This window comes from Anolis sagrei, chromosome X, assembly GCF_037176765.1.
Source record: "Anolis sagrei isolate rAnoSag1 chromosome X, rAnoSag1.mat, whole genome shotgun sequence".
In the NCBI taxonomy this organism is placed as follows: Eukaryota; Metazoa; Chordata; class Lepidosauria; order Squamata; family Dactyloidae; genus Anolis; species Anolis sagrei.
In genome coordinates, this window is record NC_090034.1 from 92,982,759 (window position 1) to 93,009,339 (window position 26,581).

The 26,581-nt window shown below is 40.3% G+C and overlaps 1 protein-coding gene across 1 annotated transcript; it reads right to left on the reverse strand.

The window, feature by feature from the left end:
* Window positions 1–271: 271 nt before the first annotated feature.
* Window positions 272–25,969, reverse strand: LOC137097932 (sialic acid-binding Ig-like lectin 13). The gene is made up of 11 exons (XM_067473397.1): window positions 25,889–25,969; window positions 18,851–19,001; window positions 15,774–16,163; window positions 13,692–13,730; window positions 12,753–13,001; window positions 9,115–9,180; window positions 8,738–8,986; window positions 7,430–7,762; window positions 6,152–6,236; window positions 4,971–5,088; window positions 272–1,290 (listed from the first exon to the last, which is right to left on the reverse strand). The coding sequence occupies exons 2-11, from the start codon at window positions 18,960–18,962 to the stop codon at window positions 1,081–1,083; spliced, it is 1,851 nt and encodes a 616-aa protein (XP_067329498.1). The 5' UTR covers window positions 18,963–19,001; window positions 25,889–25,969; the 3' UTR covers window positions 272–1,080.
* Between the last annotated feature and the right edge of the window lie 612 nt (window positions 25,970–26,581).

The window sequence follows — 26,581 nt, forward strand, 5'->3', positions numbered from 1 at the left end:
AAAATCTGAAATTTTCAAATTAAAACTCTATGCTCCAGAACTGGGGTCAAGGAAGGCCCAACACCATAGTGAAAATCCCACATGGTATTTGGGGGCAAACAATATTTGGTTGGGCAGGAATGGTATTGAGAGGTGACCCTTCAAGGTTGCTTTGGGGCTAATCAAGCCTTCTACCTTTCTCACCTCTGGAAAGGTAGAAGGCTTGATTAGCCCCAAAGCAACCTTGAAGGGTCACCTCTCAATACCATTCCTGCCCAACCAAATATTGTTTGCCCCCAAATACCATGTGGGATTTTTACTATGGTGTTGGGCCTTCCTTGACCATTTTAGGTCTATGACAGGCCCTTTTTTAACAACAGGAAATGAGCAGAAGTTACCTCCTGTTTCGAAAACTACCACTCCTTAGCATATATTGGCCTAGGAAGGGTCCAAAACATTGTGGTAATTCTCCAAGAACACCTCAGAATACATTGTGTGTGGGTGGAGGAGGGAATTGGTGTGCAAAATATGAAAAGAAATTTAAAATGACCCCTGAGGGTCCCAGGGAGCCACTGGTGGCTTGTGGACATCATTTTATCAAACCCATTTCTAGAAGATAGTGAACTTTTCTTATCACATTAGTTTGACCAATTGCTTTGGGCAGGAAGAGGTTTACACAAATAAGAAGTCTATCCATTGATGGGTGCATTTTGCTTATTATTGAGAAAATGACTAAGTCCTTCAACATATTCTTCTGGTTCCTAGCTAATTAGCTAAGTCCTTCAAGATAGCCTTCTGGTTCCTAGCTAATGGTCTCATGGAAACCAGGCTGAAAAAGCTGAAGTTTCCATAATAGTGTCTTCCAGCTCTACCGGCTTCTTAAAGTATCTTCTACCCTATCTATTGGTAACGGGATGGGTTAATGCTTTCTTGGAGAACATAGAAATCAGAGGTTGCTTACTCTTCCTCTGCCACATCCATCTCCAACTCCTTGATGAAAAACATTCTATTCATTCAAGCCTTGCATTGATGTCTGAGTGAGCTTACATCAGAGGACCTGCTATCAATAGTCTAGTTCATGCCCGATTGGGAATAAGGTCTTTATTTCTGTCTGATTGCTGAATATTCCACTGTTTCTTCCTCTGCAATCGGAGGACTGATGTTTGAGTTTTTAAACTTGAACTCCAAGGCTGCATAGTGGACCTCATCTGCTTTATCTGTGGTCAGATCAGGAATTTTAGGAATCTGCTCTTGTTTCACATTTTTCTGTCTAGGTATCTTGGGCTGACCAACATGGGGAGTCCTTTGACCCTGGAAGAAAAAAGAGGAGGGAAACCATGTGAAAAAGGCTGTCCTCTTCCTTGGAATAACAATATAACAGTAAATAGTCAAAGTGCTGTGAGACTGTGTTCATAAAAAGCATGAGCACATGATTTCATTAACCAGGGTGACATGTATGCAATGGTAAACTGGGGAAAGAACTGGAGTATGAAGAGATCTGGGGCATTTGAGTGAGTACCAGGTGGCACAGCAGGCTAAACCACTAAGCTGCTGAACTTGCTGACCCAAAGGTTGGCAGTTTGAATTTGGGAAGCGGAATGAGATGTCACTGTTAGCCCCAGCTTTTGCCAACCTAGCAGTTGAAAAACATGCAAATGTGAATAGATTAATAGGTACTGCTTCTGCGGGAAGGTAATGCTGCTCCATGCAGTCATGCTGGCAATATGACAATACCAACTCTTCAGCTTAGAAATGGTGTAAAGTCTTGGCTCTGCCCTTTTCCTCTTCTCTGTTTTACTTGCTCCCATTTATAGGTTTTCCCAATAGTGTAGATATCTTCCTTTGTATTCATTTTTGGGTTGAGCGTAACACTCCCCAGAGGCCAGCCTTAGTTGGTCTATTCCATTTCCCTTTATAGATCTCACTTGCTGAACTCCTTTTTTTTCTATAGTTAGCTTTGGGACATTGTCTGGAAATTCTAGGTGAAAGCAATCCAAAAACAGGCATTCTTAGCACCTGCATTTAGCAGTATTATTATACCATAAGTCCAAAGGACAACAGAAGCTTTTGGCCAGCCTAAGCTTCATAAGAAAGAAGATTGAAACAGTTTAAGCACCCATTTATAAACCATCACTTTGCAGCAGAGGCAGAATATCAAGAAAGATTATTGCAACCAGCAAAATCTCCTTTTGTAACCTTATGATAGTCGCAGGTGGAATTAACCCTTTAATCATCTTGTTTTCAGTAAACTCATTTTGGTTATCTTTTCACTTTGCCTAAAGTGTCTCTGTCTGCTAAGGGTCTTAATCTTAACAGAAGGTATACAGATAGCCCCCAAGTAAAGTCAGACAATATAGTTTTCCCATAGGCTCGGGCGTGCCATCACAAATGGAGATGAGCATCACTCCCCAGAGTCAGACACAACTAGACAATGTCAGGGGAAACCTTTACCTTTACCAGCCCTCTTTGCTTTGATAAGACTTTCAGGTTGGATTATTATTAAAGGCCAGTGTAGTGCAGAACAAGTCAGAGAATGAATATTTCTTTTCTTGAATGGGTTTCCTCAAAGTACCCAAGCAATGATTCTTTTCCATATACTTTATATGTCAATTGGCCAAAGATTTTCTGCTAAAGTCCAATGTATTTTACAAGCTGTGACTAGACTTGCTTCTAAGTAATGAGACACTAAGAACTGAAGTCAGGTCTCATAAACTTAAATGTGAAGTTTTATTAGGAGTTTGTTGGTTTTGGGAATCTCTCCCTTATAACAGAGTTTTAAAACCTAATATTTGCTCTTCTGAATAGGAATCAGAGCTTGAGAAAGTTACTGAATTATAATTTTCAAAATCCTCCAGCCAGAAAGGCCAATGGCTACGTAGGCGGCAGAAGTAGAGAAAAAGAGAAGCAAGAGATATGTCTCCTGGCAATGTAACTAAGGATTAAGGTCATAAATACATAGGCTCTTGTGATAAACTTTTGCATGTTAGACTGTATATTATAGCACTTTGCTGTTATTGTCATTGTTACTTGTTATCCAAACAGCTTCCTCTTATTCTGACCCCATGAATGAGAGACTTCCCAGAGTCTCAGTCATTCACAGTCCAGTTCATATCCTACATATTCAGAGCTGTAGCTTCCTTGACTGAGTCATTCCATTTGTAATGTGCAATTTCCTACAAATGTTGATAGTAGGGCTGGGCGGTTTCGTTCGTTAATTTCGTAATTCGTTATTAATTCGTTATTTTTTTTTATAACGAAGCCATATTGAACCATTCAGGAGCAACTAAAAAACGAAACGAATTTTTCCAATTCGTTTCGTAATTGTTTTGAAATTGTTTCGTAATTGTTTTGAAATTGTTTCGTTATTATTTTGTTATTATTTCCGTATGTCTGGTGCAAGTTTTATAGTTGTTGTTTGTTTTATCAGTGATAAAAAAAATTATCACACCAACAGTCAACAACAGAGGGAGAGGGAAGCTTCAGAAGTTCCCCCTGTCCCATTTGGAGGGTTTTTTAGCGTATTGCGCAATTGCGTCCGCCATTAACGAATCGATTCGTTATTGTTTTGAAATTGTTTCATAATTTCTGAAATTTTGTAAATATCAAACTTTTTAAAAGAAAATTTTTGGAATTCTTTTAAATAACGAAACGCAAAAAACCCCTAAAAACGAATCGAGTTTAGAAACAAATTTTTCCGTGGTTGGACAGCCCTAGCATGATGATACAGTACGCCATTCAGTGCATATGCCAATAATACATCCATCCAGTAGGATGTGTTAATTATGTCCAGGTCCACAAATTATGGGCTGCTAGATTCCACAGCTTGTGAATATTACTCTTTTTAAAACTACAGCTTGCAGAAATCTTCCAATTGGTATGGACAAAAAGTAACTTTTTCAAGTCATCTCAATCCTTCTTGAAAAAAGAAATCTGCTTTACAAATGGTGAGCTGCAGTTAAGATATGGATAAGAAACTATAATTTGTTGTGTGGCCTTACATTATTGCTTTTGATATTTACCGTATATTCTCGAGTATAAGCCAACCCAAATATAAACCAAGGCACCTAATCTTACTACAAAAACTGGGAAAACATATTGACTCAAGTATAATGCAGCAGCTACTGGTAAATTTCAAAATTAACATAGATACCAATAAAATTACATTAAAATTACATTAACTGAGGCATCAGTAGGTTAAATCTTTTTGAATATTAACATAAAAGTGTAATTTAAGATAAGACTGTCTAACTCTGATTAAACCATTATTCTAACCTCCTTCAATGTAGATGTGCTTATGTATCCTCCCAATAATAATAAAGAGAGTAAAATAATGGAAATTAACAAAAACAATAATAATAGAGTAAAATAATAAATGTAATAGTAATAGAGAAAAATAATAAATGTAATAGTAATAGAGAAAAATAATAAATGTAATAATAACAATAATAAATAGAGTAAAATAATGTAAATGTAATAATAATAATAATTAGAGTAAAATAATAAATGTAATAATAATAATAATAATAATAATAATAATAATAACAGAATAAAATAATAAATGGTTTTTTCAGCCTAAAAGGGGGCTGAAAAACTCAGCTTATACTTGAGTATATACAGTAGTTAGAAACGGGATAATAATAAGTTCCAGTATAAATATAACCACAATATTATGATCTTTTTGTTCTGGCATGCTATGAACCCTAGCAATGGAAGGGGACTGGATTTCGTATCATCAAGATAATGGTGCAGTTACAACTGGACATACTGGGAGAAAGTTGTCTTGAGCTCAAAGGGACTTGGTTTTCAGTAGACATGTATAGATTAATTCCCTTTAGAACAATTTGTGGGTTTAAGTGTAGAATCTGGAGATTAATCTAGTTTAAGTGAAGGGGAATCAAGATCTCAAGCCTGGATAGTTAAACCTTTAGCTATTTGTCTTCTGCCTACGGCCCAAGAGAATGTAGAATAGCATAGCCACATGTAATACCTACCACAGGCAAAATGTTGCTGTAGATTAGGCTATTGTTGTTGGCCTTTGGGTACCCAGAATTTGTGGGGTCCACAATCTCTTCACAGCTTGCTTTAGGTGACAATTTCCTCTTACAAAATCTAAGAACAAAATCATGAGATCATTATTCTATATTGTTTTGGTCAGACTTCACTTGAGGTCCAATCACATTACACCTTCATAATATTTTATTTCGCTTTAACAGCCATCGCAACAGCCTATGAAATCCTGTGGTCTGTAGGCAATACAACCCTCTAACTGAAAATTTTAGAAACATCTCCCTGAACGGCAAATCCAAGGATTCCCTGGGACAATGTCATGACATTTAGAGCAGGTATGGTGTTATTATTGTGTAGCATGAACGAACACCTGGAATATTGTGTCCAGTTCTTGGCACCACAGTTGAAGAAAGATATTGTCAACCTGGAAGGGCAACTAAGATGGTAAAAGGTCTAAAAAGCATACCCTATAAAGAATGGCTTGGTGAACCAAATAAACTATAACTAGGTAACTATTAATAAGACCCTTCTGACAGAACGACTCAACAATGGGATGACATGCATCAAAACTGGGCTTCTTTGCCTTCCCTAGAGGGCTTTAAGCAGGTACTGGATGGCCATCTCGCAGGTATTATTTATCGTGTCATCAGCAACCATACCATCTCGCAGATAGACCATTGGTATCCACTGTGGCTTGATTTCATGACTACCATAGAAATCAAAATGTGTGGATGCTCAAGCTCCATGATACAAAATGCCAAAATGGTGCCCTTTATATTAAATGTCAAAATCAATGGTTTATTTTTGGAGCCGGGATATATTTTCAGTCTGTGGTTGTCAGAATCTCTGAATTCTGAATCCATGGAAACACAGTGGCAACTACTGCATATTTCTTAATGGCAGGAGGCTGAACTGGATTACCCTTATAGTTGCTTTCAATTTGATGATTCTAAAATTATCAGTTGTCAGTTCTACATTTTGCATATTGTAACTTGAAATCTGTCAAGACAAGGAGCAAGGAAAGGATACAACATGTAAGTGTGTGTAGGACTAAGGAAGAATTTAGAAAAAAATTGATCTAGGGTTATCTAGTGATAATCCTAGAATCTGACATGGACTGCTTTTTAGATTACCTTATAGAACATGAGAAGAGAGATAAACTCACTTGAGCAAAAACATGCCCAGCATGAAGAAACCGACTCCCAGCAAGGCTCCACATAATCCAGAGATGAGCACAGTTGCAGGGCTTCCTGCAATGATAAACCAAGATCTCAGAAGGAAAAGAAAACAAGATTCGGATTCAAAACTTTTGATTTTTCACTTCCCCCAATCACAGAAAATTCTCTTCCTTTTCTCACAGCAAGTCTTTAAGAAAAGGGGCTGTCAGAATGAGCATCATCATCATCATTTGAAACACAACAAGATGAGTCCTCAGCAAACAAGACCACTCTGCTGGCAGTTGTATTGGATCACACATTGGACACTTCCCAGGTGTCTAGGACTGTGTGATGTATCAGCAAATAATGTGCACAGATCGCAGTAAGGTGGCCTTTTGCATCTGGCAGATGGCAATTTTGTCAGCACAGATTGTGTTTAAGTGCAGGCCAAGGTCTATAGGCACTGCACCCAGTGTGCCGATCACCACTGGGACCACCTTTACTGGCCTGTGCCAGAGTCTTTGCAGTTGGATCTTTAAATCCTCATATTATGTCAGCTTTTCCAGTTGTTTCTCTTCAATCCTGCTGTTGCTTGGGATTGCAACATCGATGATCCATACTTTGTTTTTTAACACGATTGTGAGGTCAGAATTATTATTATTATTATTATTATTATTATTATTATTACTATCCATCCCCCGCCACACATTGTTGTGGCCCAGTCTGCGTATATGTGTTTTGTGTCTGTGTATATTTGGGTATATGTGTATGTATATATGTGTGTTTGCATAAGTATATGTGGTTTTGTGCATGTGCTGTAATGTGTGTGTGTGTGTGTGTGTATACGCTTTATAAGTCTCTTCTGCTGTGTTTTTCAGTGTTTTTATGAGTGATGGTCACCCGTTGGCCTGATAGGTGTGTTGTGTCCAAATTTAGTGTCAATTCGTCCAGTTGTTTTTGAGTTATGTTAATCCCACAAACTAACATTACATTTTTATTTATATAGATTATTTTTATTATTTCGGTCATTTCTATCCTGTCCGTCTCACCTCCAAAGAAGGACTCAAAGTGCTGAAGCTATTTTGAGTTTGGTACCTTGGAGAGCTCCTTGAAAACTGTGATTAAAGCCTGGACTGGATTCCCTCCCTTCCTTACTTAGGAGATTTCAGCCACCATTGAACTACTTCTGTCTGAAAAGGAGAGCTTTTGCCACTGCTTTACAGTATTGCCTGGCCTATTTGCCTTTTGAAATTTCTCCCATTTTGACCCTGTGTAGAGCCCCTCACCTGTATAAGACTCTGTGGTGATGGAGGCTCCCAAGGCACTGAAGGGGAGCTGCATCCTGTAGGTCCCAAAAAAATTGTGCCCAATGCATATGATATCATGGTCCACCTCCAGATTGCCTGTCCAGTTGAGGGTGCTGGTGACCTCATTCTTCTGGACTAAAGAAGTGACTTTTTGGTTCTTTTTGCTCTTCTTCTCAGTTATAATTTCTCCATCTACTTGCCACTGAACCTGCGGTGGAGGTTGGGCCATAAAGGAACAGTTGCAGAGAAAGCTGTTGTCCTGTTGCCAACATGTAGCATTTCTCTGAGGGTCTTCATTGAGCTTGGGGGCATCTGGAAAGGAGCAGAAGAAACCAAGGAGTGATAAAACTGTGGTGCAAAAATGTCATCCATAGTTACAAAGCATCCATTAGAGGTCATTGGGAGATTGTGGATTAGTTTTCTTTGTCCAACGACACCTCTATACTGATCACTTAGGTCAATTTTGAACCAATATAGAAGAAAGCGTTATTGGTATTCAGTTGATTACACTGGTAATCCTGGAGCTGGTTCGAGGCCCAGATGGTGATTACACAAACTACAGATATCCAGGATCTGTAGTATCTGTGGCTTGACAGCCAAGAAGAATGTGTTTTAAGTTCTCACCAGAATGCATGTGTACATCAACAAAGTGTTCTGGGTGTCCACAAAGCAATTCACATTCTGCTGAGCCAGTACTGTTTTGGGAACATCTGTACTGAGCATTTAATGCAGTGGCACAATGGGTTAAACCCTTGTGACAGCAGGACTGAAGACCAACATGTCGAAGGTACGAATCTGGTGAGAACGCAGATGAGCTCCCTCTGTCAGCTCCAGCTCCACATGCCAGGACATGAGAGAAGTCTTCCACGAGGATGGTAAAACATCAAAACATCCAGGCATCCCCGGGTCAACGTCCTTGCAGACGGCCAATTCTCTCACAGTTTCTCAAATTGCTTCTGACACAAAAAAAATTAATGCAGTTTCAAGAAGTTAATTGAAACTACATTAAATGTATTGGCTTCAAACAAATTGCTAGTTTCAACTGGAACCAACCCATTGTGTCAAAGAAACATAAAAGTGTTGACTTCTCGAACTACAACTCCCACATTCCCATAGCAATGTGTCATGGGAGTTAAAGCGGCGCTAAACTGCATTAATTCTACAGTATACAGTACAGTATTCGCATAATATCCCAGTAGATGGAAAGGGATGCCTTGTAGTGTAGGAGATCAGGCTTTACTGGTGTCAAAGATATCCAGAAAGTAACCCCCATCCTGATTCACTCACATGCTACATAGAGCTGGAAGGTCTCCTGAGTTGAATCTATAATGTTATTGGCACGGCACACATAGGCACCCTCATCTTCAGCTGTCAGTTCAGTCAGTTCTAATAAGTTAGCCTGTTTCAAGGTCTTCCCGTCTGGCTTGATCCAGTGGGTGCTGGAAGGAGGGTTGCTATCCACCTGGCACAGTATGCGCAATGACTCTCCTTCCTGAGCCATCAGTTTGTTGCCATGTGCCACTTCTGGGGGAAAACCTGCAACCACAGTAAAACACCAGTTATTTCCATAAAAGATTAAAAACTTCTTATTGCAGATAGCATCACCCCCACCTCCAGAGAAAGATATCAGATACTGATTTTTACACCCCAAAAGTTAATGGTACCTTGAGAAAAGGTAGGGTCTCTCCTGGAAATTCGAGTGATGCTGAATGTCACATTTCTTGGTGAATCTGCAACAGAGAAATTAGCATTTTAATAAGATACTAGCCTTTCCCAACCTTGAGATTACACATTTACACAATTATAGTATTATACAATATAGTACTATTATATTATTATAGTGCCACTGGAGCCCTCGGTGGCACAGCAGGTTAAACTGCTGAGCTCCTAAGTTTGCTGACTGAAAGGTCGGCAGTTCAAATCCAGGGAGTAGGGTGAACTCCCACTGTTAGCTCCAGCTCCTGCCAACCTAGCAGTTCGAAAACATGCAAATGTGGGTAGATCAATAAGTACCGCTTCTGCGGGAAGGTAATGGCATTCCATGCAGTCATGCCAGCCACATGACCTTGGAGGTGTCTATAGACAATACCGGCTCTTTGGCATAAAATGAAGATTAGCACCACCCCCTAGTCGGACACGACTAGACTTAACATCAAGGGGAAACCTTTACCTACATTTAGTGCTATTATTCAACTTGATTCTATCCTGTGGGATCCTGGGATTTGTAGTTAGGCAAGGTAATGGAATTCAGTGCTTGAGAATTCATATATGCTCCTTAATAAACTGCATATCCCAGAATTCCACAAGGCAAAATAATAGCAGTTAAAGTGGAATCACAGTACTATAATTCTCACGTGTTAATTGGCTCCTAATGTGTACCAGATGTTTTAGATGGCAGCCTTTTTTCAGATTTTGTAATACCTGTATTTGCATATCGGTACATATCATAATGTTATGTCTTGGTGATTTATTTATTTGTCGTGTCAGAACAACCAGTCTAACAGAACAAAGCAAACAAACAGAAAAATACACAACTTGTGAGTTTGGTTAAATGTCCTTTGACCAGTATCTGGCCACTTGGAGTGCTTCCGGTGTTGCTGCAAGAAGGTCCTCCATTGTGCATGTGGCAGGGCTCAGGTTGCATTGCAGCAGGTGGTCAGTGGTTTGTTCTTCTCCACACTTGCATGTCGAGGATTCTACTTTGTAGCCCCATTTCTGAAGGTTGGCTCTGCATCTCGTGGTGCCAGAGTGCAGTCTGTTCAATGCCTTCCAAGTCGCCCAGTCTTCTGTGTGATCAGGAGGGAGTCTCTCATTTGGTATCAGCCATTGGTTGAGGTGCTGGGTTTGAGCCTGCCACTTTTGGACTCTCGCTTGCTGGGGTGTTCCAGCGAGGGTCTCTGTAGATCTTAGAAAACTATGTCTAGATTTAAGTCGTTGGCATGCTGGCTGATACCCAAACAGGGGATGAGCTGGAGATGTCTCTGCCTTGGTCCTTTCACTATTGGCTGCTACTTCCCGGCGGATGCCAGGTGGTGCAATACCGGCTAAGCAGTGTAATTTCTCCAGTGGTGTAGGGCGCAGACACCCCGTGGTAATGCAGCATGTCTCATTAAGAGCCACATCCACTGTTTTAGTATGGTGAGATGTGTTCCACACTGGGCATGCGTACTCAGCAGCAGAGTAGCACAGCGCAAGGGCAGATGTCTTCACTGTATCTGGTTGTGATCCCCAGGTTGTGCCAGTCAGCTTTCGTATGATATTGTTTCTAGCACCCACTTTTTGCTTGATGTTCAGGCAGTGCTTCTTGTAGGTAAGAGCACGGTCCAGAGTGACTCCCAGGTATTTGGGTGTGCTGCAATGCTCCAGTGGGATTCCTTCCCAGGTGATCTTCAGAGCTTGGGATGCTTCTCTGTTCTTGAGATGAAAGGCACATGTCTGTCTTTTAGATGGGTTAGGGATCAGCTGGTTTTCCCTGTAGTAGGCAGTAAGAGCCCCTAGAGCTTCGGAGAGCTTCTGTTCTACAGTCTCAAAGCTCCCTGCTTGAGCAGTAATGGCACGATCATCAGCATAGATGAAGCTCTCTGTCCCTTCTGGCAGTGGCTGGTCATTTGTGTAGATGTTGAACATGGATGGAGCGAGCACGCTCCCCTGAGGCAGGCCATTCTTCTGTTCCCACCATCTGCTTCTCTGGCCCTGGAACTCAACAAAAAAGCTCCTGTTTTGGAGCAGGTTTCCTATGAGGCGGGTGAGGTGGTAGTCCTTTGTGATATTATACATTTTTCTCAGGAGGAGGCGGTGGTTCACAGTATCATAGGCTGCTGACAGGTCTATGAAGACAGCTTCTGTGATCTGCTGCCTTTCAAAGCCATCTTCTATGTGCTGAGTCAGGTTCAGCACTTGCGATGTACAGCTTTTGCCTTTTCTGAAGCCAGCTTGCTGTGGGATCAGACAGGGGTCTATTTTTTCCATAATTCTATGCAAAATAAGTCTCTCCAGAACTTTGTAGAGGTGGCACAGCAGGGAGATTGGTCTGTAGCTTTTTGGGTCATTACGGTCTTTGCCTGGCTTCAAGATGGCGATGACTCTTGCTTTCCTCCAGATTTTGGGGATCTGACAGGATGCCGTGCAGTTGTTTATCAGCTCCAGCAGCCAGCACCTTGCTTTGGGACCAAAGTTCTTGATTTGTTCCATCCGTAGGTCATCGAGGCCAGCTGCTTTGCCATTTTTACATTTATTGAGAGCCATGTCCAATTCAATGGTGATGAGACACAAGTATAGGCATGAAATTTGTTTATGTTTCATATATACCTTAAAGCCACAGTCATTTTGAACAATATATGTCATAATTTTGTACATAAAGCAACGTTTGTGTACATTGAACTATCAGAAAGCAAAGGTGTCACTATCTGAGCCACCCATGAAGACAATTTTGGATTTGGTGTATTTCAGAACTCCAAATAAGAGATGCTCAACCTGTACTTATTTTCAGTAATTGAAATGGAATGTTTTACCACTGGAGGGCAGAGTGCTGTAGTTTGCAGATTCCTTTACAATCTGTATAATGTTGTGGTTACCATGTGGTTCCTGAAGGCATACAAAGTAGATTGAAGTCCCCCAAAGCTTACATCTTATTTAAGGAGCCACAAAATTAGTTTAGACCATGTAAAGCCAGTGCTTCCCAATCAGTTCAATGTGGAGGACTGGTATTTGTTTTAGTGTTTTCTTTTTCTTTTTCCCTTCCAGCGTGCAAAATAACAATGCAGTATCTGTATACTTTAGCTACATTTTTTTCCTTCCTGGAAACTCACAAGGGATAGGCAGCCAAAGGGATAGAAAGTAGCCCTAGTCCATGGGCCGCCACCAATGTAAACTATATTGCCACTGTCTGCAACTCATTTTTGCAACTCAAGTTGCTTCTGGTGTGAGAGAATTGGCAGTTTGCAAGGACGTTGCCCAGAAGATACCCAGATGTTTTGATGTTTGATCATTCTTGTGGGAGGCTTCTCTCATGTTCCCTCATGGGGAGCTGGAGATGATAGAGGGAGCTCATCCGCGCTCTCCCCGGATTCGAACCTGTTGGTCTTTAGTCCTCCCGGCACAAGTGTTTAATCGTAATTATTTAATTAATTATTATTTATGCATTCCCAAACTTTCTAAGCAATAAGAACATGTTTGTGGAATAATTCATTTATCGTGTGGCTCAAAAACTCGAAAGTCTTCTTGGGCGATGCTAATGTGAGCCACACCATTTAGCACACGATGCATGTGTTCAGTTGATGACCTCCAAATAATCTTCACTTACACCGAACAGTCACAAGGATGGTTTGGCTGGCTGAACCAAGCTGATTTTTTGCCTGGCACTGATACTCTCCAGCATCTTCTGGTTTGATCTGAGAAATCACATATTCTTTGCCTTGCATAGGGATATCATGGTTCCCCTTTATCCAATTCAGGTTGGGATCTGGATTACTGTTAGCATCACACACCAATGTGACAGCATCACCTTCTTGAGCCACTATGGGACCTGTAGTTCCTTCTTGATGGGATATGCCTGCAAGAGAAAAAGATTACAATATTCTTAATGTTGTAATAATAGCAGAGCACCTGATGAAACAACCTATACACAGCATAGTATTTGAGATCACAGAAGTGTTGGACCACTCTAACAACCACTACATCAGACTACATGGAGAAGCCACTGAAATACACAAGCATGTGGACAATTTGAGCAGAAAGGAGAAAAGCACGTACAAAATCTGGCTATCAGTATTTTTAAAAAACTCAAAAATCAGGACATTAAATAAAGAGCAATACTCAAAAACAGGGGAATTCCAGACAGGAAACAGTCAGGGCCAGCTAACACCTCCCTACAAAGGATTTCCCCAGGAATGAACCAGCCAGGCTTTGAAGCAAGAACATTCAGTGCTAATCAAGGTGGCCAAGTGCAACATTCAAGAGTTCTTTCTTCCACAGCTATAAAAACCCCACTTGCCTAATTTCCAACAGACCTTACAACCTCTGAAGATGCCTGCCATAGATGTGGGTGAAATATTAAGAGATAATGCTTCTGGAACGTGGCCATACAGCCCAGAAAACTCACAGCAACCCAATATTCATATGAAGTCCACTATTCTATTACAGTCACATTATCACTGATACATACCAAGTTGAATGCCCTGAATTGGATGCTCTTTTGGGAGTGCGGAATAGGAAAAAATAAACAAAAAAAATCAAAACTTACTATTTATGGTCCAAGTGATTTGGACATCCCATGGCTGATCTGAAACATGAAGAGTAGAAGGGTAAATATTTCAGATAGATTGCTGGGAAATCCAAGAATAAAAACAATAGGGATGAATCTAATAAGGGAATCAAAAATGTGGCAGTTCAAGGAGTGACGAAAGCTTCTATTAAAGCCAGAAAGCTCAGTCAAGGTAGGCATAGTTCTGAAACAGTTTCCCCAAACAGCAGAGTAGCAGAAGAGATACTATCTACTCTGATACTCTGCTGTTTGGGGAAACCATTTCAGAACTATAGATTAGAAAAGGTTCTTGTCTTTGGAGACTTTCACAGGAAGGAAGGAAGGAAGGAAGGAAGGAAGGAAGGAAGGAAGGAAGGAAGGAAGGAAGGAGGAGATCATAGGATTAACATAATCTCAAAATCACCAAATTAAGAAGCCATTTCACACTACACAATTATAAGACAGTAGTTCTGCTTTAATTGCCATGACAACATCCTATGGCATCCTGAGGGTTGTCATTTATCAAAAGGCATTTAGCATTCTCAGCCAAAGAGCTCTAGTATCTCATCAAACTGCAGCTTCTAACATTCCATAAAATTATGTCAGGCCTCTTATAATGGCATTAGGTAAAGGTAAAGGTTTTCCCCTGACATCAAGTCCAGTCGTGTCCAACTCTGGGGTGTGGTGCTCATCTCCATTTCTAAGCCGAAGAGGCAGAGTTGTTCGTAGACACCTCCAAGGTCATGTGGCCAGCATGACTGCATGGAGCACCATTACCTTCCTGCCGGAGTGGTACCTATTGATCTACTCACATTTGCATGTTTTCGAACTGCTAGGTTGACAGAAGCTGGGGCTGACAGCAGAAGCTCGCGCCGCTCCCCGGATTTGAACTTGCAGCCTTTCAGTCAACAAGTTTAGCAGCTCAGCAGTTTAACCCACTGTGCCATAATTTTGTAGTGTGAAATGGTCCTGGGCCATCTCCATTCCTCCTTTCTTCTCAGGACACGTCCACACAGCTGAATAAAATCCCACATTATCTGCTTTGGACTGGAATATCTGACAGTGTGGACTCAGATAACCCAGTTCAAAGCAGATATCATGGAATTTTCTGCCTTGACATTCAGGGCTGCAACAACTGTGTGGAAGGGCTCTCATATGTACATCTGTGATTTCCTCAACTGGAAGAGATTGGGAAGTAGGAAGTACGAAGGTATGCAACATAGATGCTAAAGCATCTTGCCAATGGATACAGAGGCACTTTTATTATTTTATTTATTTATTTACTGTATTTACATACCGCCTTTCTCAGCCCGAAGGCAACTCAAGGCATGGTTTTTAGCCATTGTATTTTATGGTTAGTACTTATGCATGAATACTCTCTTCCTATCTGTTCATACCATATCCCACGAAGTTACAACCCAAACCAGGGCACAGAGAAGATCAGAAATATAGACCTGCAAACAATGGCTCACTTAAGATAAACTGATTATGCAGAGTGAAAATGGCAGTGCCCCATGTTTAATCTTTTTCCACTTCAGTTTTTTTTTCATGTCAGGGGTAACTTGAGAAACTGCAAGTTGCTTCTAGTGTGAGAGAATTGGCCGTCTGCAAGGACATTGCCAAGGGGACACCTGGATCTTTTGATGTTTTACCATCCTTGTGGGAGGCTTCTCTCATGTCCCTGCATGGGAAGCTGGAGTTGACAGAGGAAGCTCACCCGCACTCTCTTCAGATTCGAACCTGCAACCTTCCGTTTCGCCGGCATAAGGATTTAACCCATTGCACCACACTCCTTCAGAGTGTTGCATCTGAAACATGGTGTTCCTATCTATCCCAGTAAGAGGAATCAATTGACTGTTGAGAAATGACATCTGAAAGTGGGAAACACCTACTGAGGACACTGAACTAATGTGGAGAAACAGGGATCACAGTTTTCTGATTCTTTGCCTAGTACCATGGTGCTCAGAGCTGCTGACAGATCTATAGATCCATCTTTGTCCATCCCCTTAACGACAACCACCACAACAATAAAAACAATAGGGAGACATTAATGAGGAAGCACATTGTGAAGATGTCACTTGCCTATCACAGAAATGTAAGGTTGTGTATAACCCTTTGAAGCCACATAACTGTACTTCACATCCACATCTCCTTCAATTCTCAATAAGTAGCGTCCCTCATCTTCAGCTTCGGCATTCATGATGATAAGAGAGCAGTTGCCTTGGTTTGGATCTCCTATGAAGTGGAAACGGTTCTTAGCAGATTCCTCAACCATCATTCTACCATTAGTGGTGGCCACAAGTAAACCAGGAACTCTTACTGCATGAGATTTAAACCAGTAGGCAGAAATCGTCTCTCTCCAGGAACTATAATATGTGAATTGGCAAGGGATGTGAACACAACCGTTCCGGTGTACAGGGACATATCGAGACACTTCCAGTGTGAAGCTCAATCCCTGTTGGCTCAGCATACCTGCCAAAGGGAGAGAGAAAACAAAGGTGATAATATCAGGTTTGATAACATACTATGCAGTTTCACAGGTTACTCCTGACACAATAAAAAAAATCAGGTTTAATCTATTTTAATATTTTGAAGAGTTTATTTTCAACTCCAAAACTTTTCAGATTCTAATTTTTCAACCAGAAACTTTTGTGGGTAAGAGATTCACTGGGAAGAAAGGATCGGCTTTTTGTTCTGAAAACTTTTAGAGCCTAAACATATTTGATTATGAGATATTCAAAGCTGTTCTGGCCCAGCTTATCTGTTCAAATGTGTCTCTCTCTATGAACCACCACAGAGTTTAAGATGATCTGAGGAAACCCTGCTCTCAGTCCCGCCTCCCTCGCAAGCACGATTGGCAGAGATGAGAAACAAGGTCTTCTCAGTGGTGGCCCCTCCCCAACGTTGTTAGTTCAGCCTCCTCCCTTCTGACCCCGCAAGAGAGTGAAAGTGTGGCTTTGTAACCAAGACTTTAGAGAACTTGTGCAATAGATAGGCTTGGAACAATGTGCAATGACCATTGGAACAGCCTGGATTACACTCGTGAATTACATGTTTAACTCTGAATGTATTGTTTTTAATTGTTTTAATATGTGAGAGGAAGTCACAGGGAGGAGGGAGCAAGTTTGTTTTCTGCTGCCCTGGAGACTAGGATGCGGAACAATGGCTTGAAACTACAAGAAAGGATATTTCATCTGAACATTACGAAGAACTTCCTGATTGTGAGAGCTGTTCAGCAGTGGAACTCTCTGCCCCAAAGTGTGGTAGAGGCTCCTTCTATGGAAGCTTTTAAACAGAAGCTGGATGGCCATCTGTCAGGGGTGCTTTGAATGCAATATTCCTGCTTCTTGGCAGGGGGTTGGACTAGATGGCCCATGAGGTCTCTTCCAACTCTATGATTCTATGATTCTAATGTACTTAAATTTAAACTAAATTAAGTGTACATTGTGTTTTAGGGCATCAAATTGTTGTCTGTATATAAAGCCACCTACAACAACCCAGTGATCCCGGCCATGAAAGCCTTCGACAATACATTGAACACCTTTACGGGGAGAAACTGTTCCAAGACACACGGATATTGGGAAAACTAAGGACCAGGAAAGCACATCTACTGTGCTCCCTGACTTTCCTTCTACACTGCAGAGACACAGATACCATCCCACAATTTCTCACAGCCAAAAGGACTTTCATTCCACAGATATATAAACCCATTTTTCCTACTTCCAGCAGACCTCACTACCTCTGAGGATGCTTGCCATAGATGCAGGCGAAACATCAGGAGAAAAATTGCCTCCAGAACATGGCCATATAGCCCAGAAAACCCTACAACAACCCAAGTGTATTATTATTATTATTATTATTATTATTATTATTATTATTATTATTATTTGAAACACAACAAGATGAGTTCACAGCAGACAAGATCACACTGCTGGCTGTTGTATTGGATCACAGGACTGTGTGATGTATCGGCGAATAATGCGTGCATATCCCAGTAAGGTGGCCTTCTGCAGCTGGCAGATGGTAATTTTGTCAGCAGGCCAAGTGCAGGCCAAGGCCTTTAGGCACTGCACCCAGTGCGCCAATCACCACTGGGACCACCTTGACTGGCTTGTGCCAGAGTCTTTGCAGTTCGATCTTTAAATCCTCATATCATGCCAGCTTTTCCTGTTGTTTCTCTTCAATCCTGCTGTCACCTGGGATTGCGACATTGACAATCCATACTTTGATGATGATGATGATGATGATGATGATTATTATTATTATTATTATTATTATTATTATTTAAGTACAGGCCAAGGTCTTTTGGCACTGCACTCAGTGTGCCGAGGTCTTTAGGCACTGTATATTTTTGTTGTTGTTATTGTTATTATTATTTGTTGTCTAAGGGTGCTGCTTCATTGCATTATGTTGCCAATCAAGTTGAACTGCATTACAGGAATCCACACTAACTATATAATATAATTCCAAACTATATTATATGGCTATGTAGATAGAACCCACATCTCTGTTACTCTCTCCTCTAAAGAAAGGTCTCATTCTGATAGCACTTCTAGAATAGCCTTTTAATCCAGCACCTTCCAGTCAGGTATGTTGAACTGTAAAGTGCATCATCTCCAGAAAGAACGGCACTTGTATTTTTAGTAGTAGTAGCAGCAGCAGTTTGAACATTTATTGCATTTATTCTTGACCTCTAAATGGTTAAAATCAAATAACAAAATCTATATACAGAACTAGTATACATAAAACAAAGATTAGTTAAAATGAATAAAGGTGAGTACATTTGAAATAACCAAACTCAGAACTTTCAAAAGTTCCTCTTTTCTTTCTTTTCTAAATATAACCTCTTGCTGGCAGGGGTATTCTGGGAGCAATAGTCCAAAAAGTAACTTTCTCATGTTCTACCTAAGTTTCCGTTGCATCTGCACTCTAAAAGAAGCAGATACCATTCTAGAGCTTTCTCTGGAACAGCTTTTCTTAACATGGTTGCACTACATCTCCCACTGATCATGTTGCTGGGGATTATGGGAGCTATAATCTAACACACCTAGAATGAACAACAGCTTGGAATAATCAATTCCAGATTTTATACTCTTTTAATAAGGTGGAGAATTCCATAGTTCCATATTTCTCTTGTCGTTTGTGAACGTTGTGCCTACCTTTGCAGAAAAATGCAAGAATCAGGATTATCTGAGTCACCATATGAGAAACCAAATTCTTCTTCTTCAAAGGCAAAAACACAGCCTGCCAGCCTCTTCCATACTTGGGCATCACGTTGCAAGTGGATGTTTCTTTTAGGGGACAGGAATTCTGTAGAGGAAAGAAAAGTCATGTCAAATAATGAGAAAACAAAAGATAAATAACTATTTGCAATATTACACGGGTGGTTTCTAAATGTCCCTCTGTCTATGTGGATGCACATATTGTTTTTTCTTGTTGCTTTCTTATTTTGATCATGCTTTCTTATTTTGATCACTCTTCTAACTATGTGTTTTTTCTAATTTATGGTGTCACTTTGAATTCCAAACTTGGAGAACTCCAGGATATAAATAAATATAAATATAATCATCAACAGCAGCCCCCGGTGGCGCAGTAGGTTAAACTCCTGTGCCAGCAGGACTGAAGACTGACAGGTCACAGGTTGAGCTCCCTCTATCAACTCCAGCTCCTCATGCGGGGACATGAGGGAAGCCTCCCACAAGGATGATAAAAACATCAAATCATCCGAGCGTCCCCTGGGCAACGTCCTTGCAGACGGCCAATTCTCTCACACCAGAAGCGACTTGCAGTTTCTCAAGTCACTCCTGACACGACAAAAAAATAAAAAAATCAACAGCAGCAATTTCTGACAAACCCCAAACAGGTAGAGTCTCAATTGTTTAGAGCAGCGATTCTCAAAGTGTGCTCCAGGGAGGTCTTGAGGCTCCACAAAGCATCCTGAGGGGCTCCATACTTCCCTCCTCCTCCTGTCCTGCATTTCTTTTTGTTCTTGTTCTTGTTCTTCTTTGCTGTTGTTGTTGTTCTTCTTCTTAATAGGGTGTTGGTCCTGATGGCCCCAACATTGCTCCTATTATTATTATTATTATTATTATTATTATTATTATTATTATTAAAAGGCTGAGTGGCCATATGTTGAGGGTGATTTGGTTGTGTTTTTCCTGCATGGAAGAAGTGGATTGGACTAGATGGACCCAAGGGTCTTCCACTGAAATACTGTTAAATTTATGTTGCTTAAAATTGTTCTTCATTTTAAATATTGTATTGTTCTTTCTTTCCTTTTGTAAATACTGTGTGAATCCATCTGTCACAGGCCTGATATATTATATATAATATAATGTTTATATATTATATATAATATAATACAGGGTGAGGCAGCATAACTTCCTTTTTTTAAAATATGCGCCATTCAGTCAGTTGAAGACGTAGCGGAGTGTTAGTGGTCTCGTTCGAGAGGCGGGAGTATAAAGTTTTGTCCTGATGCAGTTCAGTCGCCATCATGCGTTGGAACAGTGAGGGGCGTGCTTTTGCCGTCGACGCCTTGTGATTTTTTTCTATGGGGTTTTTGAAATCCCGTGTTTATGTGAACCGTCCAAGGACCCTACAAGATTTGAAGACCAACATCCAGGAAGAAATTGCCAACATAATGCCTACTATGCTGGCAAGAGTCATGACAAATGCCAGAAATCGGTTTACTCAGTATATGGAGAATGGGGGACATCACCTACCTAATTTGATCTTCAAAACTATGTAAAACAAAACTTTAGGTATGCGCCTACATTATAAAAAAATTCTGATTCATACAATGGGTTTTATTAAGTTTTGAAAAAGGGAAGTAATACTGCCTCACCCTGTATAACATATAATGTATTTATTTACCTTATATATGTATATCCCACCTTTCTCTAGCCCAAAAGGGACTCAAGGAGGCTCACAAGTGGCATGAACATGTGCCTTAAAACATAAAATATTGACTTAAAATAAATTGAATTAAAATTAATACAAATTAAACATAATAAAATGCATTCCAATGTTAAAAACACGCCATCCATGGATCAGAGTCTAAGGCCATTCTGAAGTGAAATTGCACATTATTCCACTTGAAAGTTATTGCACTGCATTTGTTTGAAAAACCTGCTCCCAGAGCGAAGTCTTTGCTCTCCTTCTGAAGACTAAGAGGGAGGAGGTGATCTAATATCGCTTGGGAGGGAATTTCACAGTCGAGGGGCAACCACTAACAAGGCCCTGTCTCTCGTCCCTACCAACCATGCTTGCAACGAAGGTGGGACTGAGAGCAGGGCCTCCCCAGATGATCTTAATCTCCAAGATGGTTCATAGAGGGAGATTATAATATAATAATATAACAATGCCATTGCTATTGCCCGTTTTTGGTCAAAAGATATTTAGCTGCCTGCGCTCCTTCTATTTTTATTAGTTTTATACTAATTTATGCAATGCTTTTTATACAAAATAAAAAAAATACTATAATCACCTTTCTTTTTAAATACCGTGTGAATTAATTCACAAGACACTCTCCATCCATCTGTTCTTGGAGCCCGGTCCATGCCTGATATATAATACAATATAATATAACATTTCTTGGGGCTCCATGAGAAACTTTTGCTTGTACATTGATACGGCTATATTAATAAGAATAGTTCACACAAACACTCTCCATTCATCTGCCACTGACACGTCCTGTCTGTCAAATTTTAAAACACAAGGCATCCAAAAGTTTGCCCATGTCTGATATATATGTGTGTGTATACATACATATATACATCTATATATGTATATATGTGTGTATGTGTGTGTGTGCGTGTATGCATGCGTTTCTTGGGGCTCCACAATAAACTTTTGCTTCAAAAAGGGCTCCCTAGCTGAAAAGATCCCCTGGTTTAAAATCATCTCAAAGTTTAGGACTTGCTTTAGCACTATAAAGCTGTTACAGAGACATATGATACCCCCAAAAGAAATATAAAGAGAGGCAAGTAGGTCAGTTAGAACTGAAGTCTGCACAAGTAGTTGAGCAATCTGGAAAGAAGCATGTCTGTTGTCTCATGAGATACCTTCCCCAGAAAAATCAACACTGGGAAAGGATTTAAACAGGGAACCCAAAATTTAGAAACTATGACCCACTTCCTCTTACTGGGTCTTTGTACCTTCCAAATTTGGACCCCAACAAAAGGAAGTGAGGCATAAGAGTTCAAGACCTGTTGACCACAAAAAAACCTTACATCTCCCCAGAGACACATTTGTGTTTTAGACCAAAGATCTCTATTATTTTCACCTCTACTCAAAGGCAGCTTGATCGTCTTATTAAGGCCATGATCTAGATTGCATTACATATTGAGAAGACTGCATTAGAAATTGAGCACAAGAGCATCCCAACAAAACCCAGAGACTACTGTGAGAGCTGACCCTCTTTTGCAACAACCGGAAAAGCCTAAAGTTTCCACAATTTGTCTTTGAGTTAGGGAACTTAGCCAGCTTTTCTCAATAGCTACAAAATACATGAACACTTGCTATGTGCTATTAGGTTTAGATGTCAGGCTTGGGCGGTTTCATTCGTTAATTTCGTAATTCGTTATTAATTCGTATTTAAATTAGCTTACGATCCAATATTGAGCCATGCAGGAATTGTGTGAGGAGTAAATTAGATTCGAAACAATTTTTTCAATTTATTTCGTAATTGTTTCGTAATTGTTTCGTTATTATTTCGTAATTGTTTCGTAATTATTTTGTAATTATTTTCGCATGTCTGCAAGTTTTATAGTTGTTGTTTGTTTTATCACACCAACAGTCAACAACAGAGGGAGAGGGAAGCTTCAGAAGTTCCCCCTGTCCCATTTGGAGGTTTATTTTAGCATATTGCACAATCGCGTCCGCCATTAACGAATTGATTCGTAATTATACGAAATTTCGTAAATTTCAAAATTTTTAAAAGGAACATTTCAGAATTCTTTTAAAAAACGAAACGCAATGGACCCCTAAAAATGAAACGAGTTAAGACACAAATTTTTCCGTTGTTACCCAAGCCTATTAGATGTCCCTGTGTGAGAAGAAAAGCATTGGTTGAATCTGAGCCAAAGTCGGAAAGAGACAGAAAAACATCTTGCGGCTCTCACAGCTTGGAAACATTACTGTTTGAATAACAATTCATGGAATTTCCCAGCTATCGTTTAAAGGGGAACTTTCAAATCTCAGAACATCTCAAGATTCTGCATGCTTATTTTAAGATCTGATGCAGAAGAGGTAGGCTTCAGTTGCAAGATAGTCTGTTTACTGTGCCTTCACCTAAAAATATTTTTAAAATACCAATACACCAAAACAACAAGAAACTTCCCTTGACCTATTTCCAAATGAAGCTAAATCTACACAGGAAGAATAAAGTGTTGTGTCATTTTAAAGGCTAACATTTTATTTGATCTAACTTTCATGAGAGCCAAATGGAGGGGAGTTTATGGATACCATTAGCATTGAAAGGACATATGAATGGGCCTTAGAACATGCCAGAACTGTCAGGATATGCTAGGATCCTTAAGCTGAGGCTGTTGTACTTTGGATCTGTCATGGGACAACTTGATTCACTAGGAAAAATTGTAATGTTTGATAAAATGGAAGGCCAAGCTTCTTGGGGTGGTTCCAGACAGCCCTTTATCCCAGGAGCATCTGCGTTTAAAAAACACAGATGTTCTTTGGGTTCTGTCTTTCTGGGGTGGGTGTCCAGATATTCATCCGGGACTGGCCCGGTAGAACATCTGGTGACCCTCCCCCCAGCCCCCAAACCCCTTTTAAAAGTAAAAATAAATGTATCTGGCCTCCATTATAATCTTGCCGAAGCTCTCCCGGCATGTAGAAATGACGTGCCAGGAGATCGGGGGGGGGGGGGGAGGAAATAGTTTAACACCCACCCCCCACCCACCCCCGCTCTCCTGGCATGACATTTCTATGCACCGGGAGAGTTCTGGCTAGACTATAATGGAGGCCAGGTAAGTTTATTTTACTTTTAAAAGAGGTTTGGGGGCTGTGGAGGAGGGAGTGGGATTCCCACAGGTTTCCAGAATAATTTAGTCCAGAAAACTGAGATAATGGTTTCTGTACTAAAGTCCAGACACCGGAAGTAGTGGGTTTATCCCGCGCCTTCCAAGAAGGCGCGGAATAAATCCACTATCAAATTAATTCACCACAAACCAGGATTTTCCTGGTTTGTGGTGAATTAATTTGAGATTGTCCAGAATGTTGTCTGGACAGCCCCCTTTTTATTGCAAAAATTTCCGCAATAAAGGTACTGTCTGGATGGGCCCTTGGAGGTCTCTTATTTGTAGAGTCATAGTCAACTTGACAGCAAATAACAACCAATATCAACACTTTTGTGGTATATAATCCATTTCATCAGATGTATCTATAGGTTGTGAAATGCTGCCTGGGTTTTGATACTAGCACAAACACAAAACAATCTATGCGTAATGTCAAAGTGTATTATCAAAAGCACATATAGTATTCCATTTACCAAAATCCCCAGTACATAGCTCAATTCAGTGGTACATAGCAAAATCAAAAGGAGCAGCCGCTCTCAAACGTAACAGTTCTCGGTCTGGATAAGGATACCACTGTATATAGGCTTCAGGGATACATTCAATATGAAAAGTATATAAACAAAGTAAGCATTGAGTCATGAGGCTATATGTAAACTGAAGACAATAATGAAGATAGAGCGCCACTCTCAAAACAATCTCCATGGAAAAAATCCAAATCAAGTCCAGTGAAAATGGAGCACTGCTTCTCAAAATAAGTCTTCAAAGGAAAAGTCCAAATGGCATTCAACAGGGGTGCCCGGGTATTTTCATACCCTGTTTCGGGGAAACAGGGTACAAAAATAGGGTACAAAAATACAGGAAGGAAGGAAAGAGAAGGAAGGAGAGAGGTAGAGAAGGAAGAAAGGAGAGAAAGAGGGAGGGAAAGAAAAAGGGGGAAGGAAGGAAAGTTAGAGAAGGAAGGAAGGAGAGAAGAAAAGAAAAAAGGGAAAGAAGGAAGCAAAGAGGGAGCGAAGGAAGGGGGAAGATGTAGAGAAAGAGGGAGAGAAGGAAAGAAGGAAAGAGAGAAGGGAGAAAAGAGAGAAAGCAGAAGAGAAAGAAAAAGGGGAAAGGAAGGGGAAAGATAGAGAAGGAAGGAAGAAGAGAAGGAAAGATGGGAAGGAAGGAAGGAAGGGAGGAAAGAGGGAGTGAAGGGAGGAGGGAAAGAGGGAAGATTGGCCACAGCAACGCATGGCGGGTACAGCTAGTCAAATATAAAACTATACAAAGCAATTATAAACAAATTATGTGGATGAAATAAAAAAGATCACGATATAAACATACCAACACATGTAATCAAATTATATAAGATTATAAAACAATATTACACTAGAATTCCTAAATTCCAATATTAAACTAGAATTAGACAATAAGGAAGTCATTAAACTGAGATTTTAAAAAGTAATAAGGAAAGGAGCAGTTCACAGATGTTCAGGGAGGCAATTCCAAAGGTGTGGAACAATGAGTGAAAAAGGACCAAGCCACGAAAACCATTAGTTGGGTGACAAGCCTAGAATTCCTAGAATGTAGATCTTGAGTAAGCTAGGAAAATATAATCAGGCATGAAAAATAGTTTGCCATGAGTTTGTGCAGGCTTTGAATGTTAAAACAAGAAGCTGGTACCAAATCTTAGAAGAATTGGCAACCAACAGAGAGAATGCAAAAATGGAACACCATGATAAAAATGACAGGTGGAAAATTTTATTTAATAGCATAATATTCCATGGAAACCAGAGAACTAGGGTACGAAGACCAGCCAAAAGAAGACTGCAATAATCAAAGCAGAAAAGTAAGGTCTTATCAAAAAAAAAAAAAAAAAAAAAGAGAGAGAGAGAGAGAGAAAGAAAAAAAAAGAAAAGAAAAGAAAAGAAACAGAAAGAAAATTAAATTTCTATCTTTTTTTTTCACTGCCTCTCTTGGATCTTTCTAATCCAATGGTTCTCAACCTGTTGGTCCCCAGATGTTTTGGCCTTCAACTCCAAGAAATCCTAACAGCTGTTAAACTTGCTGGGAGTTCTGGGAGTTGTAGGCCAAAACACCTGGGGACCCACAGGTTGAGGACCACTGTTCTAATCCTATCTGGACTATATTCCAATATTCCCTTCCACAGCTAGGCACACTCACTTATCCAGCAGCGAGGAAGGAGACTCTAGTACGATTTGTCTTCAGTCCGGAGTCTGACCCCGATGAAGATTTATGCTAAAACCAAAGTGGAATCGACAGGAACCTGAAAAGTGAGAAAAGCAGAAGTGTCAGCAAATTGCTTGTGCAAGAAGATGCAGCAGATGAGGACTTTCCCAGAGACTTTCCCTCATCTCACTATAGAAAATCTCAGCATGTACAGCCACACTTACTAAAATAAGCTATTGGCTTGAGTGGGTGAAAAAATAGAGGGGCCCAAGGCTAATTTATCCTGGTGTTTTCTGGGCAAGATTTTCAGAGGCATTTTATCTTTCAGGCTGAGAGAAGGTGATTTGCTCAAGGCAACATGGTGAGTTTTCTTGGTTGGACAGGGATTCAAACCCTGGTCTCCAGAGTCATCAATACTCAATCCAATACACCATGCTGATTCACATAACCTAACTGGTTTAAAAAGATGTGTGTGTGTGTATTGTTGAAGGCTTTCATGGCTAGAATCACTAGATTATTGTGAGTTTTCCAGGCTGTATGGCCATATTCCAGAAGCATTCTCTCCTGATGTTTCGCCTGCATCTATGGCAGGCATCCTTAGAGGTTGTGAGGTCAGTTAGAAACTAGAAAAATGGGGTTTATAGAATTGCAGAATGTCCAGAGTGGGAGAAAGAAATAACAGGAAAA

Coding starts and splice junctions, on each gene's coding strand:
- LOC137097932 (XM_067473397.1), bottom strand. CDS start 18,962: ATGCCCAAGTATGGAAGAGGCTGGCAGGCTGTGTTTTTGCCTTTGAAG. Junction 8,987..9,114: donor AGACCCTACCTTTTCTCAAG/GTACCATTAACT, acceptor CTGTGGTTGCAG/GTTTTCCCCCAGAAGTGGCA. Junction 7,763..8,737: donor CTTCCAGCTCTATGTAGCAT/GTGAGTGAATCA, acceptor GCTCCTTTCCAG/ATGCCCCCAAGCTCAATGAA.